This window comes from Prionailurus bengalensis, chromosome C2 (assembly GCF_016509475.1).
Source record: "Prionailurus bengalensis isolate Pbe53 chromosome C2, Fcat_Pben_1.1_paternal_pri, whole genome shotgun sequence".
NCBI lineage: Eukaryota > Metazoa > Chordata > Mammalia > Carnivora > Felidae > Prionailurus > Prionailurus bengalensis.
Window position 1 is genome coordinate 48,869,281 of NC_057350.1, and position 22,409 is coordinate 48,891,689.

Below are 22,409 nucleotides of genomic sequence, written 5' to 3' on the forward strand. Positions count from 1 at the left end.
AGGTAATTCTTTAAGATTTAAATTGGCATTGGAATGAAGAAAAAAATAACAATCCAATACTTGAGATAATTCTCAAGTCATACTGATTCATAAATAGGAGTTTCTGGAAAGCATAGATTGTATTGCAAATACTCCCTAGAATTTTATATGCAAGTACTCCTAATTTTAAAAAAAAGAATACATAGAAATTTTCTTCTATTATACATAGTAATAAAACAATAGGTTATGACACCAAAATTTGAGAAAAATAAATAAAACACATAGGAAACTAAGATATTTAATAATGTTTGTGGCAAAAATAACAGCTACTTATTTGAGCCACATATTAACACTGATCTTTTGGTCTCTGTGGGAGCTAGCATCAAGAATAAAATAATTGTTCCCCCATGTTTTTAACCTCTTCAGAAAACTATGGAAACTTTCTTCTAAAATTTAAGTATTCTTTTTTAAAGAAAATACATTCTTATACCAGGGATTCCCAATGATTAAGATATTTATTTTAAAAATACATTTAGGATTAACTTGACTCAGCTATGTAGCACCCTGAATCAATGACTTATTTGTAGTATTTTGAAAGTCTAGTGGCATGAATTAATTAATTCATCCTTGAGATACCCTAATCATGTAACCTTGGAATGATTATAATCAGATGGAATTTTTTTCTTTTTTTTTTTTTTTCAATTTTTTTAGAGTCCTAAGACTATACAGAACTTCTTGGGATTCTCAACTTTGGCTTTAGTGACATTTTGGGCTGGATAATTTTTTGTTGGTTCACGGTGGTGGGAGTGGGGCGGGGGGTGGTTACTGTGTGGTATAGAATGTTTGGCAGCATCTCTGGTCTTTACCCACCGGATTTCATTAGCATTTCCACAATTGTGAAAAACAAAAACGTCTCCAGATATTGCCATTTATCTCCTTGGGGACAAAGGTGCCCTCTGCTGAGAACTACTGATCTAAATGATTCTCTCAAAGTTCTTTGAGTATCAAAGTTTTAAAAACTTCCTTCTGTAGTTCACATCACTGTTGTAAAGACCATTTTCTTAACAGTTAACATGGGTTACAAATTATTTATTCTGAAGGACTTCAAGACAATTGTAAAGTCATCCCTTTCACAATAATAGAAATAAATCAGTTTCAATCTGTATTATGGAGGTCTACAACAAATTTTTACAGACAGCTGATTATTTTCAGGAATGATTTAAAGTGCTAGAAATAGAGGTCACAAGTGCTTCCATATTTGCCACATCTAACAATCAAGTGTGTGTTTTGGATTCATGTACACATAAAGTTGCACAGCATTTCTGTACAAAAGAAATGTTAAATACCATTGTTCAAGTTAATTTAGCAGGGCATAAAGAGAGGGACTCTATGAAATAATTTAAAAAGCAGATCCAGTAGAAATTTATAATAAACTCCATTTTTAAAATTTCTGAACTTAGCATTTTCTTCTGTTGCTGTGACAGCTTTTGTTTAGAACCACTGTGATTGTTAGCACAGGAAAAAACATTCAGATTCCAGATTTTTATGAACTCTGTTTTTTATGAAACCTGTTACTTTCAAGGTTTACCATGTAAGGTTTTTTTTGTTTGTTTGTTTTTTGTTTTTTTATGTGAGATAAAGGGTTTTTTTAATGTTTCTTTTTTTTTTCTTTTCAGTGTCCTCTTCTCCTTCAAGACACCTTTGCGAATTCTCTCCTTCCTGGATAATAGCCTATGGTGGTTTCCTTGGCTGGCTAGGACTATTTATCTATTTATTTTAACCTATAGATCTTATTTCAAACAATGCTCTGGATTACCTTGCTTTAGCTCCCTGTATTAAAAACATGCCCTCAGCTGCCAATCACATTAACCTAAAATTAGGCTGTTAGTGGGGGAAAAAAAAAAGGTAAACTACCCTCCCAAGAGACATTTGTATTCTTCGCACATCGCTAATACCTTATAAAGGCATAGAATGTTTCTAAAAATGCCATTTCAGACATCAGAGAAATTGGTAGATAGAGATTTTTGAATGAAAGAGTCTTTATGTCTCTTATCAAGCCATGGGCATTCACCTACATTATGTACAACCATAGTCTTGGCAAGAACACAGTAAAATGCCACCAGAACATGGCCTGAAACCCAGGAAATTCCCTTTCCTCTCTGATTCTTCTCTACCTTTTTTCAACACAGTTGTTTCCTTTTATTTTTGGCAGGCTAAGTCTTGGCTTTGGCAAACCGTTTATATGCCCCTGGGAGGGGTGTGTGTAATACTAGCTTTCTTGTTTATTTCGTTCATTACTCACACCATGTGTTCTTAGAACAAAAGCTATTAATTTCTTGATGTCCCATGATGGGCCCTGTTGGAATGAGGATATTATTTTTAGGATTTACCCCCTCAAGAAAATAGTACATTTCTGAACTGCAGTGTTAAATAACTTCAGGAAACTTTATTTATCCCTTGGTAGTATAAAGCACTATTTAAGCAATATCTCTTCTCATTAAATACGGTAACCTTAAAATGTAATTTTTAAATGTATTCTTTTAAGACGGTACATTTGATGGATTTACTGGACATTTTCAAATATACTAGCTGCCAAACTTTTCAATGCACAAGAAATTTGTCATGTATTAAATTTAAGCTGGTGTTTTGCCAGAAAAGTCAAAAATTATATTTACTGTTTGCATACAAGTTTTCTTTATTTAAATCACACTTAATCCTGAAGATTTAGTGGATCATATCAGAAAAACAAAAGCAGAAACAAAACAAAACATATCCACTGTGTAATTCTCTAAAGAAAACAAAAAGACTGAATTGGTATTAAAGCAGCATGTAGAACTTCACAAAAACCAAAAAATTTAGGAAAGATCACACAAGACTAAGGAACAAAAAACATCATCCACTTCAAAATGGACAGCAGTGTTCTGGGAAAAAACTGCTCATTTTCAGCCTCCTTCACAAATTCTGTTTTTTGTGGTTTTGTTGGATGGATTAGGAACCACATCAGTAAGAGATTGGCCAGTTCCTTTTTTAACTCCTCCCCAACAAGACTCCCAAACAGGACCAGGACAAGGCATATAGGCTCTGGGCCGAGAACAGGTAAGTTTAAGAGTATTGAACACTGGATTCCAAATATAGGTTCACTGTGGAAATTCAATTTGGAAGGTTCCTGGCTCTTAACATGGCATTTAGATGATGCAGAGTTTAGTCACAGAGTTTGACAGCTAAAAGAGAAGTGATCGAGTCTGAGGAACAAATTAAGGAAATTTTGTCTAAAGTCACTTGTCTACATTCTTGGAGGTAACTCACTCTAGGACCAAAAAGTATGAATATGTCATAATAAAAATATAAGGATGCACAAAATCTCAAAGATTGGAAAATATTTTCACATCTTAATAAAATGGTGATATGTAAATTCTGAAAACTTTTCTAAAATTTGTGGGACTGTTCAGTCTAACAGTTAAGTGCTCTACTACTTACTTAAGGCTTTGTTTTTCCTTCTTTCAGTCAATTCTCAAATTAACAGGAGAATTTAAGAGTTCACTTTTTAAAACTGTTCCAATCTGATTGCCTAGCATCAAACAAGCAAAGGTCAGGAGAAATTTAGTCTGAGGTCCTGTCGTGGGCAGGACCTGTGTAACTTACCTATATAATAAGTGCTAAAGTTCTTTGCTAGTGCATAATTCAGAGAAAATATTCACCTTTTTTAGTTTTGTTCAATTTCTACTACATCATGCCCTCTCCTTCCATATTTACCAATAGCCCAAGTCATTCTCTGGAGACCGTAGAGGGATGGTTCTCAAAGTGTGGTTCCTGGACAAGTGGCTTGAGTATCTCCTGGGTGCTAGTTAGAAAGGCAAACTCTCAGGTCCTACCCCCTAGCTACTGAAACAGTAACTCTGACGGTGGGTCCAGCAGTCTGTGTTCACAAGCCCTTCGGGACTTCTGATGCTCCATCACATTTGAGATACTGTGCTATAGAGACAATCCTGACTAATTTGATTCTAAAATGCAGCAACTAATTTACTCCACTGAACACCACAATTAATTATTTCCTGGGCTCCTTTTAAAGGGTTTTGCTGTTTTTCCCCCTCCAAAGTGTTATTTTTTATGTTTTTAAAACACTGAAATTATATCAAGTTATTTATAGAAGTAGGAGGCAGTGTCAATCTCAAGTAAATAATAATTATAACATACCTGACCTCTACAGCAGTTCTCACTGAAAACATCTCATGGCCCCTTGACAGTATAGTACAATAATTTTTTAAAAATCACTCTATTTGAAAATTTTACCTAAATAAATGTATTTTGGATAATTTGATAAATGTTCACTTTAAATATAAATACATTTCATATAATTTATAATAACTATTTACCTACAAAAGTGATTTGCATAAATACTTGCAACACTCTAATCTCTCTGTCCCTTACTATATTTTTTCCAAATTTTTTTCTCGTGGTAAAATATACATAAGATGCAGTATATCAACCATTTTAAGTGTATACTTCAGTAATATCAAATACATTCATAATGTGTGCAACCATCACCACCATCCATCTCCAGAAATTTTCCCATCTTAAACAGTGAAACTCTGTATCATTACACCTTCTTTATCCATTCATCAGTCGATGGACACTTGGACTGTTTCCATAACTTGGCTATTGTAGATAATGGTGCCATAAACATCACCGTGCATATCCATTCATTTGTTGATGGACACATGGGTTGCTTCCATGTTTTAGCTATTGTGAATCATGCTGGTATGAACGTAGATGTCCAAATACCTCTTTGATAACCTTTTTTCTAATTCTTTTGGTTATATACCCAGAAGTGGAATTGCTGGATCATGTGGTAATTCTATGCTTAACTTTTTGAGAAATGGTCATACTATGTTCCACAGTAGCTGCACCATTTAACATTCCCATCAATGGTGCACATGCCTTTTCCTTACTTTTTACTTTAAGATGCCCACATAGCTCATTTGCTGTATTCCTTGGATATCCTAGGATTATCAGTACTAGTAGTCAGTCACTGCAAAGTTCACATATACAACACTGCTGCTTACCTAACTGTGTCTTGATTGCATCTGAAATCTCAAGCATTATGGATGTAGGAAGCTTTACAGTGGTTTCATTGAGACCTGGAATAATAAGGTGGACTGCAAGGAAATAAAGTAAGAGGAAGAAAATACATCATGACATAAAGTAAAGCTCATCATTTAACAAAAACTACAAAATTTAGCAATTATATGGCTTAATCACTTTTAAACCAAACCTAAAATGTCAGAAAAAAATATGACAGTACCTTTTAAATAGTTTTTTTTTTAAATATTCAGAACTAAACTACAAAATCCTGGCTTTTAATCCACAGACTCAAAAATCATAAAATGATTGTTTAAGATGTGTAGTGAAAAAGAACACCATTATTAATAATAATTTTTTAAGTTTAATTTATTTATTTTGAGAGAGAGGAAGAGAGAGAATCCCAAGCAGGTGCTGCACTGTCAGAGCAGTGTCAGATGTGGGACTCCATTTCACAAACTGAGATATGACCCGAGCTGAAATCAAGAGTGAGACGCTTAATTGACTGAGCCACCCAGGCTCCCTATTATTAATAATACTTTTTAAAAAGCAGCTCAATGCAACAAGGACTCCCTCCCAACTGCAACAACACTATGAGGCAGGTAGGATGGGTGCCACCATTCCCACCAGGCATGGGCTAGAAATGCTTCTCTAACATACTGTAATAGAGGTAGCAGCTCTTGGCTCCTAGCCTAGAATGGACACAAAGAAGGATGCTAAATATTCAAAGAAAATGAACCAATTTCAATTTAATAGACCTGCTAACAGGTCTAACAGTGTAAAATTCCATAATGGTCCTATTATCAAAAATAGCCTGACTTAATGCAGGTATAGATACCAAGATATACTCACCTAATATTGTTCCTCCAAAGGGAGTCTTATCAGGGGATTTAGTTGAAGCCCTGTGAGTAACATTCTGAATCACTGTTGAAATGAAAAAAGTTAACAGTGTGATGGGAAAAAAAATAGTAAGCAGTAAATAGCAGTACTGTGATGTGAAGCAATCTGCATGGGGTAAGCCTCGATATAACTTTTAAATTAGTAAAAAGTAACTCTTTGTACTGGTACACAGCCAACGAAAGGACTGGAAGGCACATCTCACCTTAACACCTACGCCTTTAGGTAATGAAAGGCTGTTACTCTATCATCAAGTGTTCCATTCTAATGAGATGAGATTTCCTTATCCCTACTCCCCTGCAACCTACCCAAGTTAAAAAAAATAGCACAAAACAGGCAATTAATACAGTAAATTTTAAAAAGTGAAAATGTATGTTCTCAAAGAATCTAGATTATTCCAATACTGACACTTAATACTGACACTGAGATTACACTTAAGACATGTGTTTTCTTAAAATGATTAATTATTGTAAATGTCTGATCTCTTCTACCAAGAAACTTTCTGGAAATATTGGAGTCATTTTAATAATTTGAAAAACTGAAAGTCAAAACAAAAACAATTGGATAGTGAAATGGAATAAGACACTATAATTGTCAAAAACTGGATGCCTTTACTTTCCTAAAGGGAGCACTAAATCATAGTTTTTGTTTCACTAATCCAAATATCCTATTAATGATTTTCTTCATGTATGCTAATTTAACCCTGAACAAAGCCACACATATTCAACTGTTTTTTTTAAGTTAATACTTAATTTTTTTTAAGTTAATACTTGTTATGGTTGCTTTGTCCCTAGTTGTCCAACCAGTGAGACTTGCCAAGACTTGACCTATTGGTATGAGAGCCAAAATTATTAAGTTCTAATTTGCTAGACCATACTGATTTTTTCACACTTTTCCTTTAAAATAGAAAAAAATATTTTAATGTGCTATGCTTAGTTATCTCAGTGCAAAAAGTATATTAAAACTAGTTCTAAACTGTTAACTATATTGGAATTAAAATTTACAGAAATAGTTCTAAACACATATCCAGAGCAGACTCATACAAATTACCTTGTTTGATGACTGTTATTGGGATTAGCTTCCTTGGGACATATGCTGGCTGAAAAGAGAAGAGATTTGGCTTTTTAATTAGTGTTAAATTAAAAAATAAATAAATAAAGCAAAGACCTGGAAGTAGCCTGTCTTGTCTACAGTTGCTAGAAATCTTAGTGCATATGTCTACCTCTATTTTTTTTTTTAATTTTTATTTATTTTGAGAGAGAAAGGGAGAGACAGACAGAGATAGAACTCTCACACACAAACAGAGGAGGGGCAGAGAGAGAACAGAGACAGAATCCCAAGCAGGCTCTGCACTGTCAGCACAGGGCCCCAAGTGGGGCTTGAACTCACCAACTGTGAGACTATGACCTGAGCCGAAATCAAGAGGAGGATGCCTGACTGGGCCACCCAGGAACCCCTATCTACCTTTATTTTATTAGGCTTACTTGGTTTTCCCCATAAATGTCCAAAGACTTGAGAGAAGCAATTTCTTCAGAGCTCCCATTATGTTACTTTACCTTGAAACTGCAATGGAAAGGAACTGAACCATGTGGGTTGACTACTAGTTCACCTATCACTTCATTTGAGATGTGACCCAGCCAGATTCTGCCCTTACATTTCCCCTCAAACAGATGCTAAGCTACATATTATCTTTTAAAACTGCTCAGAATCCATTGTTTGAGTGTACCCAACTGCTGCTACTATGGGCAATCCAACCACCACACATCTCCTTGCCCAAGAAAGCAGAGATGGCATTCAGATCCAGAAATTTCTACTTCCAAATCTTGTACTCTTCACCATCCTGCACACATTTATGCACAAGGACCTCAAACTAGAAAGGCAGGTCCCAATGCATTCTCCCCTCTCCCAAATAGCCTCAGATGTCCTACAGCAAGTCCTGATGCCATGGAGTTACCTTGAACTAGAGACAGGTTTAGTGTTACCCTTAAAGTGGAGTAATCACTGGACATAATTGTGAGCCAAGGATAAGACAGCTAATGGATAGACATAGAAACAAAATAAGGAAAGCAAATATATAGGGAAGAATTAGACTAAGTTAAAGGAGTAATCATGAGTGAGCATGATGTTGATTTTTTAATGCTTGATTTAACCTGTATACATAACATAGAGACTCCATGTACCAGATCTGCTAAGAATCCAGAATGTGCTGAATGAGATACTTACCACATAGGTGTTTACACTTGTGAACAACAGAGACTCATTGATGTGCTAACATTTCAGTGAATGATATGCCCATAATAATGAGGGGCCACACAATCAGAAAGAATGAAATCTTGCCATTTGCAACTATGAAGATGGAACTGGAGGGTATTATGCTAAGTGAAATTAGTCAGAGAAAGACAAATCTCATATAACTTCACTAATATGAGGAATATAAGATACAAAGCAGATGAACATAAGGGAAGAGAAACAAAAATAATATAAAAACAGGGAGGGGGATAAAACATAAGAGACTCTTAAATAAAGAGAACAGAGGGTTGCCAGAGGGGTTGTGGGAAGGGGAATGGGCTAAATGGGTAAGGGGCATTAAGGAATCTACTCCTGAAATCATTGTTGCACTACATGGTAAATAACTTGGATATACATTAAAAATAAGTTAGTTAATTAAAAAAAAGGGGGGGCCACAATACCAAACTTACTGTTTGCTATTTTTCTTCTTGTATTAAGGTCCTTATGTTTAAAAACCACAAAAAGTAGAAGTTTACTATTGCCAGATTTCTAAAAAGTAGTATTTATACCTATGGACCCAGTGCTATAGACTGAATGCTTATGTTCCCCCAAAACTGATATGTTAAAACTTAACTCCCAAGCGTGATGGTAGAGAGACCTTTGAGAAATGATTAAGTCATGAGGGATCCAGCCCTCGTGAGTGGGATTAGTGCTCTTATAAAAGAGACTCCAGAGAGGTCCCTCCACCCTTCTACCCAGTGAGGACATAGTGATAAACTGGCTGTCTGTGATCCAGGAAGCAAGCTCTCAGGAGACACCAAATCTGCCAGCACCTCGAACTTGAACTTCCCAGGCTCCAGAACTATGGCAATTAACTGTTTGTTTTTTAAGCCACTCAGTCTATGGTATTTTGTTATAGCAGCCCTTGTGGACTAACACACACAGTAATTTCCTTCATCACAATCTAGCCTAATCTAATGTTGATCTAAGGAATTAAAGATCAATACCTTTACACATAAATTATTACCATTATGTGAAACAACTACATCATCCAAAAGCAGAAGTCTTATTAAATAAACTATGATTCAAATTTTTGACATCTGCTTAACAAAGTAGAAAATATGCATAATATAAATGAATATAAACATTACAATTATAACCACATTATAACCTCATTTTATAATGAGTATGTACAGACAGATCAGAAAGAAAGATCATAGTTTTTTTTTTAAAACAGTGGCTATTTCTTATAAATGGATTCATTTCATCTTTTATACTTCTCTTTCTCAGTTCTTTACAAGCATGAATTACATTTTAATTAAGAAAAGTTATTTTGATCAACAGTCTGTTCAATTACTACATCCGGGTCTGTACTACAGAACTCATGTGCTATTGGTAAATAGAGGAATGATTTAAGTATAATTTATATACATTTTTCCCCAGACAAGGGGAAGGGAATAGTAGAAATAGAAGTATCACCTTCAGCAGGAGAAGAAAAAAAATTCTCAGCTTTGGTATCACACTGGCAGCAGGATCTCTTTCAGCTTTATCATAAGAAAATTAATTAGGAGCACTCGCACACAGGATCCTTTCCGAGAGATACAGGCTCTGCCTCGCGTGTCCACCTGTCCTGCTCTAGTGAAAGGGACACGAGCACATGGCCTTTATCATTTGAGAACTTTACTTTAATTTTTTAAAGTTTATTTATTTGAGAGAGAGGTAAACAGCCCAAGTGGGGAGAGGCCGAGAGAGAAAGGAGAGAGAGAATCTCAAGCAGGCTCCATGCTGTCAGCACAGAGCTCAATGTGGGGCTTGAACCCATGAACTGTGAGATCATAACTCAAGCTGAAACCAAGAGTTGAACGCTTAACCGACTGGGGCACCCCTCACTTGAGAACTTTAAATACCAGGTGTGCCAACCTCCAGCCACATGAGAACGACTTGCTGGAGGGGCCACATTATCCTTCCAGGTACTAAGGATCATTTTTGTTAGAGCTGTTGCTACAGTTCCAAAGGCTTTTTGAAAGCCCTATTTTTTATTTGTCCTATGAATCCTGCCCTTACAGCACATTTTGCAGAATGCAAAGTTTTTCAGACACATCACAATGCAGCAAAAACACCTACATGTTGCTGTGTTGACTGCTTTCAAATTTCATTATTTCAGTTTTTAGTTCCTTTGCTGTGATGATTTGTTTTGAACAATTTTTGACAAGAACAAATGGAAAATATTCCACTCTTCACGTGAATGGAACAAAGTTTCTCTTTGAGCTCTTGAGTATCTACCAATGTTCCGTTATGATGACATGACTATATGTACAATATGTGCTGCCAAAAAACAAGGAAATAATTTAGCTGCAGGACCCAGTTCTTTCTAGACCTATAATTACTCTCTTGCCTAATCTGCAATCCGAAGATGTACCAAGACTGGACTCATGAGCAAGTAGCTGCCTCTCTATAAGTGGGGTTTGTAGGGGCATCATGAAAATACTTCTGTCTAAAATGTCTATGCTGAAGGGGCACCTGGGTGGCTCCATCAGTTAAGCATCTGACTTTAGCTCAGGTCATGATCTCACAGTTTGTGAGTTTGAGCCCCACACTGGGCTGTCTGCTCTCAGCACAGAGCCCAATTTGGATTCTCTGTCCCCCTCTCTCTCTCCGCCCCTCCCCTGCTCACATTTTCTCTTTCTTTCTCTCTTTCTCCCTCCCTCTCTCTCAAAAATAAACATTAAAATGTCTATGCTGAAGGCTCTAAAATTCCCACTAAGAGGTTGACACTGTGAGTCCTTTCCCTGTATCTTTTTATGAAAGTGTAGGAAAGTCTGTTACCAGGATTCATTGAAAAATGAAATATTGTGATAATTTCCAAGTTAACAGTGTTTAACCAATTACAACCCAATTTTAATCAAACTGTTCTGTGTACAATGTTTTTGAAAAAGGTACCAGTTCCTTTATTGCCGTCCCAGTTTTGCTCTCAGGCCATGTCCTTGCCGGCTCTCTTTTCTGTGGACCTTTTGTGGACTCCCATTCCTGCCACAAGCCTCTATCACCGCAGATCTTGTCCTCCCTTCATTAGAAACTCTTTTCTGTGTTTACTGTATGCCTGGATGTAAGCATATTTCCCTCCTGCCCTATAAGAAATGTGGTATTTCCTTTTTCCTGACTTTCAGGGTACCCTGTTCCTAAAGAACCTAGGTTGTACTATATATATTCTGAGCTGGGGGACTAGTTAAGGGAATTCATTTCTACCATTTTTCTGGGGACCTGATGGCCAAGTATCAGGTGGGGAAACTCTATGGGGAGAGAATGCTGATGTGGTCAACAGCAATGACCTGATGACCAATTCAGCCTGATTTTAAGTTCTGGTTAGGGAAAGCCTATGCATAGCTGGAAATAACCACAGCAGTAACCATATAGGATAAGGGACTTCTTACTCACTCTGCATTATACTAACTTCCTCCTGGTATTATTTTGAAAATTAGCTTTAGTACATGTAGTGATAATGTTGTTCTTTCCAGCCTCTTCTTTTCAAGTTTGGCTATTTGGTGTTTTCGTGGTATCAGAATATTCATTGTAGATTTAACTAGTTTTAGCTCCTGAGATAAAGACAAGTTGCCCATTTGGGGAGTGGCTAATGGTTGCTCAAAGTCAAGCTTCAGTGGTTTAAGCCAAACCACATGAAAAGAACTTGGACCTGTTACACTGTGGTTTTAATTCATTTTTAGGATGTTCTAATGAAAGTTAGGAAACACATTGATTTAATCTGATGTCCTACTTGCAAAAGTCTTCATATTTCTGGTCATTTAGGGAGGAATCACATATACACCTTTGATAGTATCATCGGTCTAGATAGAAATTTTTCAAATTTCTGCTTAAGACACCAATTGCTACAGATACCTGATATATTCATTGTATACAATCTTAAGGTGTGAGTGGTGACCACATGGTATTTCTCCCTGTTCACTTTACTTATCTGGTAATGGTTACACTCTAAAAATTGTCACAACTTCTCTCTTTGCCAATAATAGACATGGTTTTAAAGATGGGTGGATCTCTGATGGAAAAAAACAGAAGGGTAAAAGATGTCATATACTAGGGGAACACTTATTCTAAAGCGATTTTGATTAAATAATTAAACTTCTATTTCAAAATCTCTATTAAGGGGCACCTGGGTGGCTCAGTTAAACGGCTGACTTAGGCTCAGGCCATGATATCACGGGGTTCCTGAGTTCCAGCCCCCCATCAGGTTCTCTTGCTGTCAGCTTGGAGCCTGCTTCAGATCCTTCTTCTCCCTTTCTCTCTGCCTGCCCCCCCTCCCCACATGTGCATACCCTCTCTCTCAAAAATAAATGCTTAAAATAAAATAAAATCTGTTAAATGCTTCAAAAATTGTTTAGTGAACTAGTAAGATAACTTACTTTTTTTAAATATAGACCTAATGTGTTAAAATTAGGTCCTTTTAGCCATGTTCTTGATTGGATCCTGCATAATAAAATAAAACCTATTAATAAATATTAGGTTTCACCTCTGTCAACAGAAGGTTCTACAAGCCCCTGGGAGGCTTGGTCCACTAAGCAAACAACTCTTGATTTTGGCTCAGGTCATGATCTCACAGTTCATGAGTTCAAGTCCCCTGTGGGACTCCACACTAACTTAGAGCCTGCTTGGGATTCCCTCTTCCCTTTCTCTGCTTCTCTCTCTGCTTCTCCCCCAAACTAGTTCTCAAGCCTGCACATACACACGCTCTTTGAAAAGAAAATAAACTTAAAAAAAAAAGTGTGTTCTAAATTCTCGACATGGACCCAACAGCATAATTATGATAAATGTGTATTTCTTTCACAGTATCTTGAATCTCAAGTAATACAACTTGTATAGAATAAATCACAATCTTTAAAATTCACCTTTTGTCTGATTTTTCTGGAGGTATAGGCAGGGGTGAAAGTAGAATAAAGGCACCAACCATCAGAAGAAACCTCTGGCACCTGTACCTGGTACAAGTGTGCTGGGGCTTGCCAACAGAACATGTGTGGAGATACATGAATTACAAATATAATGCACCAGATGCTTAAGATGGGGCTCTTTTTAACATTCAAATTTTTACCGTAAATATTATTTATCTTTTAAAAATGGATATCCTATAGTTCAAATTGTCTTTTCCTTTCCAAATCTCTGTTTAGAAGAGGTTAAGTGTTTGCTGCATACAAGTTTTAGGGGTAAACACATATAGGTGAATGAAAGCATTTTTCAATGCATCTTTTGCTTAAACGTCTAAAAGTAAAACATTTGGAATTAATTTCATAGTTCTTGAAATATTGCCTTCTAAAAGCAGTCTCAGAGATATCTGAACATTTGGATTGATATTGACTATTTGGATTAAAATATGCCTCTAAAATATCAAATCTATTTTCAGAATCAATTCTAAGTGGTCATGTAAGATGGTCTAAGGCTATCCCAAGTGGTTCCTTTTCAACTTTCCTGTGTTCCAGAGCTACCCAAGAGGACAGATGGCTGTGCAGAAAGTGACAATGGAGAAAGCCTCACAGAGAAGCCTTAAAATATCTTTTTAATTAATTTGGGTTTTCCTTTGGAAATAACCAAGAGTTTCAAACCACAACTCATCACAGCTGGCTGCAGTTGGGAGTACTCCGCCTCACAGCTTGAAGTGATAAAATATCTGGCTTTGTGTCACAGATGCAGGAAGTTTCTTCCTCGACCTTCTCATCATGGCTATTTATGATATGAAAAAGAAATTAAATTCCTTGGGAGTAAACATCAATCATCTTTCCCAATTTTGCTGAGTAACTCTCACTAGATGAAATATTTTGCACAAAACACTATTGGGATATGATTGAAGAAAAGGAATGAAAGAAATGACATCATTGGGTCACATGTAAGACAAAGCATGACAGCCAAGAGGGTGGGAGATAAGATATGCCTCCTAGGTAACCATTCACAACAAGAGTGGGGATTGTTCCAGAAGAGAATCAAAGAGCAACTCTATTCCCTGTGGTTGGATTTGAGACAAAGCCAGAGAGGGACCTTAATAAGGAATGGTACAACTCAATACTTAGTACTGGGCCAAATGATTGTTTGGAAAAAATATATATAACCTAATCAATATATGACTTTACCACCTGCAATATAGTGAAATACAACTCATATAATTTAGAATTTAATTACCACAAAAATCAAACCACTTATCAAACTAAAAACAAAAGAGGGAAATATTTGCTCTCTGGATAAAGAAGGGCTTTATAAAATATAATAAAACTGTAAATATGACAATGGAAAAGACAAATAATTTGATTAAACAAATTTTAAAAGTAGGCTATTTCAAAAATTTCCATAAACAAAATTGATAACAAATGTGAGAAATAATGTTCCTAGATGATATAACCAAGAGTCAACGTTCTTTAATCTATAAAATCTTTAAAATCTATTCAATAAAAACCATGAGACCCCCCCATTGAATTAAAGACTAAAACTAAAAGTCATTAAATGGAAAATACAAATGGCTGATAAACAAGTGAAGAAAGCAGTGCTATTAGAAATCAGGGAAAAAAATTATAAAACATTTTAAACTATTACATTATGTGAAAATTTAGTGATGGAAATACATGTTGATAATCAAGGCATATTAGCAAGATAACTCTGATATATTGATAGCAAGATGGTAAAATGGCCCAACCTTTCTAGAAAGAAATTTGATCACATATAGGAAGTTTTCAATATGTTAAGAATCTAAGTTACTAATTCCTGTCTAAGTATCAATTATAAAGAAACAAGTAGACAAATGAACTAAGATTATAGTCATAAATGTTTGCCATAGCATCACTTATAATTAAAAACAATTAGAAATAACTTGAATGCCTACAAATTGGAGACTGAGTTTCCAATTTATATTATAGAATACACAGTAATTAAAATTATATATATGAAGGCTATTTTATGACATAAAATATGTTATGCCATATTTTGACTAAGTGGATTATAAATGGTTTTATAGTGGTCTTTATTTGGCAATGTTGTGGATAATTTTGTTTTTATTGCTTTCCCCATATCTATATAGTCTCAATTTTTAGATATTAGATTATTAGGAAACAAATCAAAATCTAAACAAAGGAAAGAAAAAAATGAATGAATGAATGAATGAATGTGACATGAGAATTTACCTGCCATCTCCTTTCTTACCTGATGATTTGCAACATAACAAAACACTTTCCTGGGCAATCTAATAATCATTACTTGATCATAAATTTACAAGGGACACACTTTTCTGCCAATGCAAACCACAGAAACATTTGCCTTATCAGGATTAATTCTCAATCTTTTTTACCCAAACCATTTTTCTGTCACTGACAAGAATTCTGCATTTTTTTTCCATCCCAATGAGGTATGTACTACCTTTTTTTTCCTACTAGCCTACATGATCAATGGGGTATTCTTTTGACTATTTCATTAGACATAAAAGATATCCATCCATAACATGGACACATTAAATAGAGCAAATTTGCAGCCACGAATAGTCTTTGCATGTTCACTTGACTGTAGGGTATTTCCCTGGCTGGATACTCCCAACACATAGAGACCAAAGCCAGCACCAAATTCCTCCCTTCTCACCAGAGTGCCTCCTCTACCTGCTCGGGCCATCATCTTACAATCATGCATGTGATTTAATGGATGCAGAGAAACGTGAAGGAACCCTTTTTCACTGTTGGTGGGAATGCAAACTGGTACAGCCACTCTGGAGAATGGTGCGGAGGTTCCTCAAAAACTTGAAAATAGAACTACCCTATGACCCTGCAATTGCACTACTAGGTATATATCCAAAGGACACAAAAATTCTGATTTGAAGGGGCACATGCACCCCAATGTTTATAGCAGCACTATCAACAATAGCCTAATTATGGAAAGAGCCCAAATGTCCATTGACTGATGAGTGGTAAAGAAGATGGGATATATGTGTATATATGTATGTGTGTGTATATATATATATATATATATATATATATATATATATATATATAGATACATACACACATACACACATATATACACATACAATGGAATATTACTCAGTAATCACCAAGAATGAATCTTGCCATTTACAACAATGTGGATGGATCTATAGGGTATCGTGCTAAGCGAAATAAGTCAGAGAAAGATAAATATCATATGATTTCACTCATATGTGGAATTTAAGAAACACAACAGATCAACATAGGGGAAGGGAAGGAAAAAAAGGATAAAAACTGAGAAGGAGGCGAACTATAAGAGACTCTTAAAGACAGGACAAACTGAGAGTTGGTGGAGGGGAGGTGGGTGGCGGGATGGGCTAAATGGGTGATGGGCATTAAGGGAGGCACTTGTTGGGATGATCACTGGGTGTCATATGTAAGTGCTGAGTCACCCAGTTCTACTCCTGAAACCAATACTACACTGTATGCCAACTGATTTGAATTTAAATAAACAAATTAAAAAAAAAAGAAACAGATAAAAACAATAAAAGAAAATGCAAACATCTCTGTGACAGTTACAATAATGGCTTACATTTATAACAGGTAGTACATAACTGGTGTGGTGCTTCCTGAGAACAGATTTTGAAAAGTGGAGGGAAAAAGGACAAGAGACTGAGTTTCTGCAGTGAGAGAGAAGAGGGGGTCTAGATGAGGGGGATGCCTGGCAGGTAAGATATGCAGATATTTACTACACTCAATAGAGGCTAGGCACAAATAAAAACCAAGCCAGTTGCTTCATCATTTTGAAAAGGGTTAGCTCTTTAAGCAGGAAGTGAGAAAATAGTGGGAAGAGGACAGAGAAGTGAGTAATACCAATGTAAATAGAACATATACAGATTTACTCTGGAAACAGGTTATTCTAAAAGACAATCCACTGCAGATAATAAGCATAACCTCAAAATACCTGGAATCTGGATATAGAATAACTACATCAAGTATCAGTATTTTAGAGCTTTAAACATATTAGATAATTTGCTCTCATATTTCTACCTCCATTTGCTGAAAAAGAAATTCCTAAAGCATTAAGTACTTTACACAAAGCCCCATGGCCAGTCATCTAATCCTAATAGGCCTATTTTTTTGCAACCAACAACAACAACACAATGCAGATACAATTTCTAAAAAACATTCCTGAGAATAACCTGGTACCTACCACTGTGTGGGCTTGGTCATAGGTACTTTGGATTTTCCCATTGACTTTGCTTTTACCTGACAAAAACAAGCAGAAAATAACATTATTTTCATTCTTTGTGTTCCTAAATTAACTCTTCCTACTCATGATGAAGACAACTGTACTCCTTTTCTAACTCAGACTCTTTATTCCTATTAGTTATTTACTGTCATTTCAAGCGCTGATTCCAATGAAGTTTGAATGAAGAGATGACAAGGTTTGGGCCCCTTCAAGTATTTCTATGTTCACTTCTACTGGCCCAGCTTTCCATTCTGAACACCAATACACATTACTGCTGTCTTCACTCAGTTGGTGCTCATAGATCTGAGATTGATTGAAAATACTAAAATGGCCAAAAAGTGTTATCAATAAAGGCATCAAACATCAGTTCATCACATTTTCTGTTCAAAAAAACACTCATCAACATAAAAGATTCTGAAGTATCAGTACTCAAATTGTCTTCACTTTTGTATTTTTTTAAGCACTAGAGGATGGCAATTAACTCCCCTCATATTTAAGAATAAAATAATTAAAATTTTGGTACTTAGGAAAAGAAGATAAAAGTTACAAAAATCTTCTTCAAACAGTTCCTGGTACTTACTTCCAACAATAGTCTTGTGATTGAAAATCTTACTCCAAATTCCACCTTCTACATTGTCTTTCACTCCAAATTCATAAACTGTGTTGGGTTTTAGATTTTCCACAATTGTTTCAGTGGCTGGACAGAGTTGAAAAACCCATTTCTTCTCCTTATCCTTTTCTCTATAGCGAATTGTATAATATCTGTTGAATAACCAAAACATGATGCTTTTAATCCACAGGGAGAATCAGAATGCTATTTCAAGTTTCTTAATACATCACAGACTCCCATCTACTTCAAAGACTATGCTTAATACTGGCTTCTGTTTTTATTTTTTAGAAATTGCAGAGAACATGACAAAATAGCTCAGTGTGTACTTAAGGTTTTAAATTTCTAATGCCAAGTTGGAGAATGTGAAGCACAGTTACGGTCTAACAGAATTCAGTTCTATTATTTGCTACTTTGCAAAATGAAAGTTGGCAAGCGCCGGATGTTCGTTTCTTTCCAATTATGCATAGAACAGAGCATAGGTATAATTTTTCAAGTGCTTAATACTGAAGTTTTATAGCTAAATGGGTTTAACTTGCAACTGTATGGGTTTATGCCATGGAACATGAATTAGAGGTGGTATCATTCAATTTTGTACAAGGGGATCCTGAAATTCTAAGATACATCCAGGACTGCATTTTAAGAGTGAAACATTCTTATCATAAAAATAGAATCAAAACCAAAGCCAAGCTAAGAGTTCAATGAAAAGAATCAAACCATGCAAATTTAAGATCAAGGTTACCTATTTGCTTAGGGGTTCCTAATATTCAGACATACATATGAAGTAATGCTAATTGTCACCGCTATTTTTTTGCACTTTTATCACATGCTAGGTTTTATATATATTATCTTGTTGTCATAAAATCATCTGAAGGGGTAGAAGTTATTAACTCATTCTATAGATGTGAAAATAGAGATTCAGAAACATCATTTAACTTGCCCATTGCTGCCCACCTAGTGACTTTGACCAGTGACAGAACCAGAATACAAAGACTCCTCTGACCCTGCTGTAAACAGCCTCACCAAGTGGGCCAATCAGGACAGGGGAGCGCATTAGTACTGTATACAGTCATAAGAAATCAATGAGCTAGAGCTATATATATATCAATATGAACAGATTTTACAAATACTGAACAAAAATAGCAAATTACAAGATGACACATATAGTTTCATGATTCACATAAATATTAAAATGCTCACAAAATATGTTACCATATATGGTAGCAGTGTAAAGAGACAGCAAATATTGCAAGGGTCCAACATTCATATTAGTGCTCTAGTTCCCAGTGAGATAAGAATTTTTTTTAATGCTTATTTTTGAGAGAGCTCGAGAAAGCTCAAGAAAGCAAGGGAGGGACAAAGGGGGAGGAGACAGAAGATCCAAAGTAGGTTTCACACTGTCAGCACAGAGCCCGATGTGGGGCTCAAACTCAAACCATGAGATCATGACCTGAGCCAAAATCAGATGCTTACCCACTTAAGGAACTGAGTCACCCCGGCGCCCCACCCAGTGAGATAAAGGAGTATAGAAGTGGGGCCAACAGGTATATTTTATCTGCTTTTTATTTTTAAATAAACATTTTCAATAAATAGAATAAAATAATAGCTGTCATGTATGCTGATGGAAACTTAGGTGTTTGTTATACTATTTTAGGTTCTTCTATTTAAAATTTTCTCTCAAACATTTAGTACCTCTCCCCCATTCCCCACCCTAGCAAAACTAAAGGGGCTAAGATTCTGGTCAGTTGCTTTACTTGAAGCCTTACAAAGTCACTCATTTACTTGTGCTAAAAACGTTTATTGTGCCCCCTTCTAAGTGCCAGGAACATATTGTTGATGATACATAAAAACAATTACCTAGAACTTCTAGAAACAAGGGGCAGGACTGGCTACATAATTTGTGAGGCTCATCCCAAAATGAAAACATGGGACCCCATGTTCAAAAATGATTAAGCATTTCAAGACAGTGACATTAGAGTATTAAACCAAGCATGGACCCTTCTAAGTGCACAGGGGGACCCTGTGCAAATGCACGTGTTGCATGGCCATCAAGTCAGCAGGGGGTTTATAGTTAACAAATACAGAGAGAGGGGGAATGGTTTTGTATGTTTCTGTACATTTGTATTTTGAATGTATTTGTATATTCAGCCTATGTTCCTACTAGTTACAAACTATTGAAATGCTTGAAGTCATTCATTAGCTTGCTTCTTTCTAGTAAAACTGTCAGGGCTCCAGTTCCTGACTTCCAAGCAGCAAGAGACTGAACGAGTGAAGGAAGCCGTTCAGCCAAAATACTAACTACTACTGGGAACATACATTATAGACTACTAATCCTCTGTGTCCTGTGAGTTGAAACATCAATAGACATTTATGCAACACACTTATTGACAAGTATGCTGCATGGAATTTTTGTGGCTGTGTTTTTCCCTGCCTCGTATACTAGAAAAAGTCAGCAAAGTGCAGAGAAGCTAAAATCAGACCAGATGGGCTACCACATTATGCATCTTTACTTTGGATACATTTCTCAAATCCTTAATTGCTGGTATGATCCAAGGTGTGTTGGGGGAGGGGGGCGGTCACTGCTAATACAACAACCAAAGGCCAGATTCCAGAGTTACCAGTAAATTTGATTTTATATTATCTTCCCAGGAATAAAATGGTACAAAAATGTTCTAAGAACTTCCCACATGGTAAAAACAAAACAAAACAAAAACAAAAACAAAAACAGAGTGGGTGGATCTGTTGGTTGAGCATCCAACTTCGGCTCAGGTCATGATCTTGTGGTTTGTGGGTTTGAGCCCCAGTCATGCTCTGTGCTGACAGCTCAGAACCTGGAGCCTGCTTTGGATTCTGTGTCTCCCTCTCTCTCTCTGCCCTTCCCTCACTTGTACTGTGTGTCTCTCACACTCAAAAATAAATAAACATTAAAAAAAATCCTGCACATTTTTTCGATCTTGATCACAAAGCATTCAAAATAACTTGTCTCATATCAAGTTTGTTAGGAAAAATAAACATACAGGCAGCCAACCTCTCTCTTCAGCCTCAGAGGTTATCTTTACCAACACTGGCTCAATTGATAGTTGTGTAACATAGGAAGTTCTAAATGTTAAAAGAGATAGTCAGTAAGACTATTTACCTGTAAGGTAGTGAAGCAAATTTCCTTGATTTTAAAGCTAAATACAGGCCTTATGAAAATTAACAGTGCCGTACCACACACAGAAGGTACTCCATAAATGTGGAATGAACAGAATGGATATTTGGGTGCTCATGGGGTCATTCTAAAGTTAGAATATAATTGCTCTAAATGGTCAATAATTCCGTCACCAGAAAATATGGATTTAAGCAATAAAGTTTACAATTATATTATCTTTTTCAATGTGTCATTGCCTAAGGTTTTACTTACCAAAACTCAGCATTCCTATAGAATCAATGCAAAATGAAGGAAAATACAATAAATATCTACACTGAACATTTGCAGAGGGCTTAAGATTTTAAAATTTACTTCAGTTGATTCATACAATAAACTGAAATGGGAATAAGAATTATTATAGAAGAAAAAAAAGGCCAGTAAGTGTCTAAGATCTGATTGTAAGGGACAAAGCCAGACAAATGGTGGTTTTCTGACTCAACTAATACCTTTAGTATTGCATTGGATGGTCTTTCTACTGCTGTAGTCCTTGGCAAAAGGAAATGAAAACAGGTAAAATGACCCAGGAGGGAAGAGGACAATCATAATTCCTTTCAACATCATTTGAGGCTTTTTATTTTATTGTGTGTTTACCATAACATAGAGTCACAGACTTCCCATTATTGTCTGAGGACACTCAGGATCAAACGTTGATCATACCCTTTTCTGTTGATGATTAAATTTGGACACAAGTGCAACAAGTCTATTAAAAATATAAGTAACAGTCAGTGAATGTCATCAGACTAGACTTCTGGAAGACCTGCCTCCAGCAACTTGGACTTTAAGGAATGAGAACATTTCATGTTCTTGTGGTAAGAAACTACTGAATGGAATGTTTGGTTTAAATAACATTATCTTTGCTTGGATCTCCCTAATAGTATGAATATTGATAATAATGCTTACTGTAGCTTAAAAAAAATTCCATAGCTCCTCTAAATGTAGGATTTTCACTCTCCAAAAAGAACAGGGGTTGGACTAGACAACGTATGGGATCCTTTGTTTTTACAAGTTTATTGTCTACATATTAGACCTTTATTCCAATAAACTACAGAGGCAGAACACAGGGTAGAAACCCCATAAACGTGATTTATGAAATAACTAGTAGTCAATTATACCAAGAGGAGAAATGGAGCTATGACAAGATAAATGTAGTCCTTTCACAAACTAGTCTGCTTGATGCATGTTATTGGTCATTGTTTGAACTTTATATACTTTTTTCAGCAA

General features: G+C 35.9%; 1 protein-coding gene across 50 annotated transcripts in view; it reads right to left on the reverse strand.

The window, feature by feature from the left end:
* The window catches only part of LOC122491369 (ABI family member 3 binding protein), a 264,385-nt gene that overhangs the window by 138,307 nt on the left and 103,669 nt on the right, over positions 1-22,409 (reverse strand). For all 50 annotated transcript variants that reach the window (XM_043594021.1, XM_043594029.1, XM_043594028.1 and 47 more), the window contains exons 5-9: positions 17,972-18,153; positions 17,353-17,408; positions 7,006-7,054; positions 5,911-5,982; positions 5,043-5,135 (exon numbers count right to left, since the gene is read on the reverse strand). In XM_043594021.1, the coding sequence (XP_043449956.1) occupies positions 5,043-5,135; positions 5,911-5,982; positions 7,006-7,054; positions 17,353-17,408; positions 17,972-18,153 (452 nt within the window). The remainder of the gene's footprint in view (positions 1-5,042; positions 5,136-5,910; positions 5,983-7,005; positions 7,055-17,352; positions 17,409-17,971; positions 18,154-22,409) is intronic.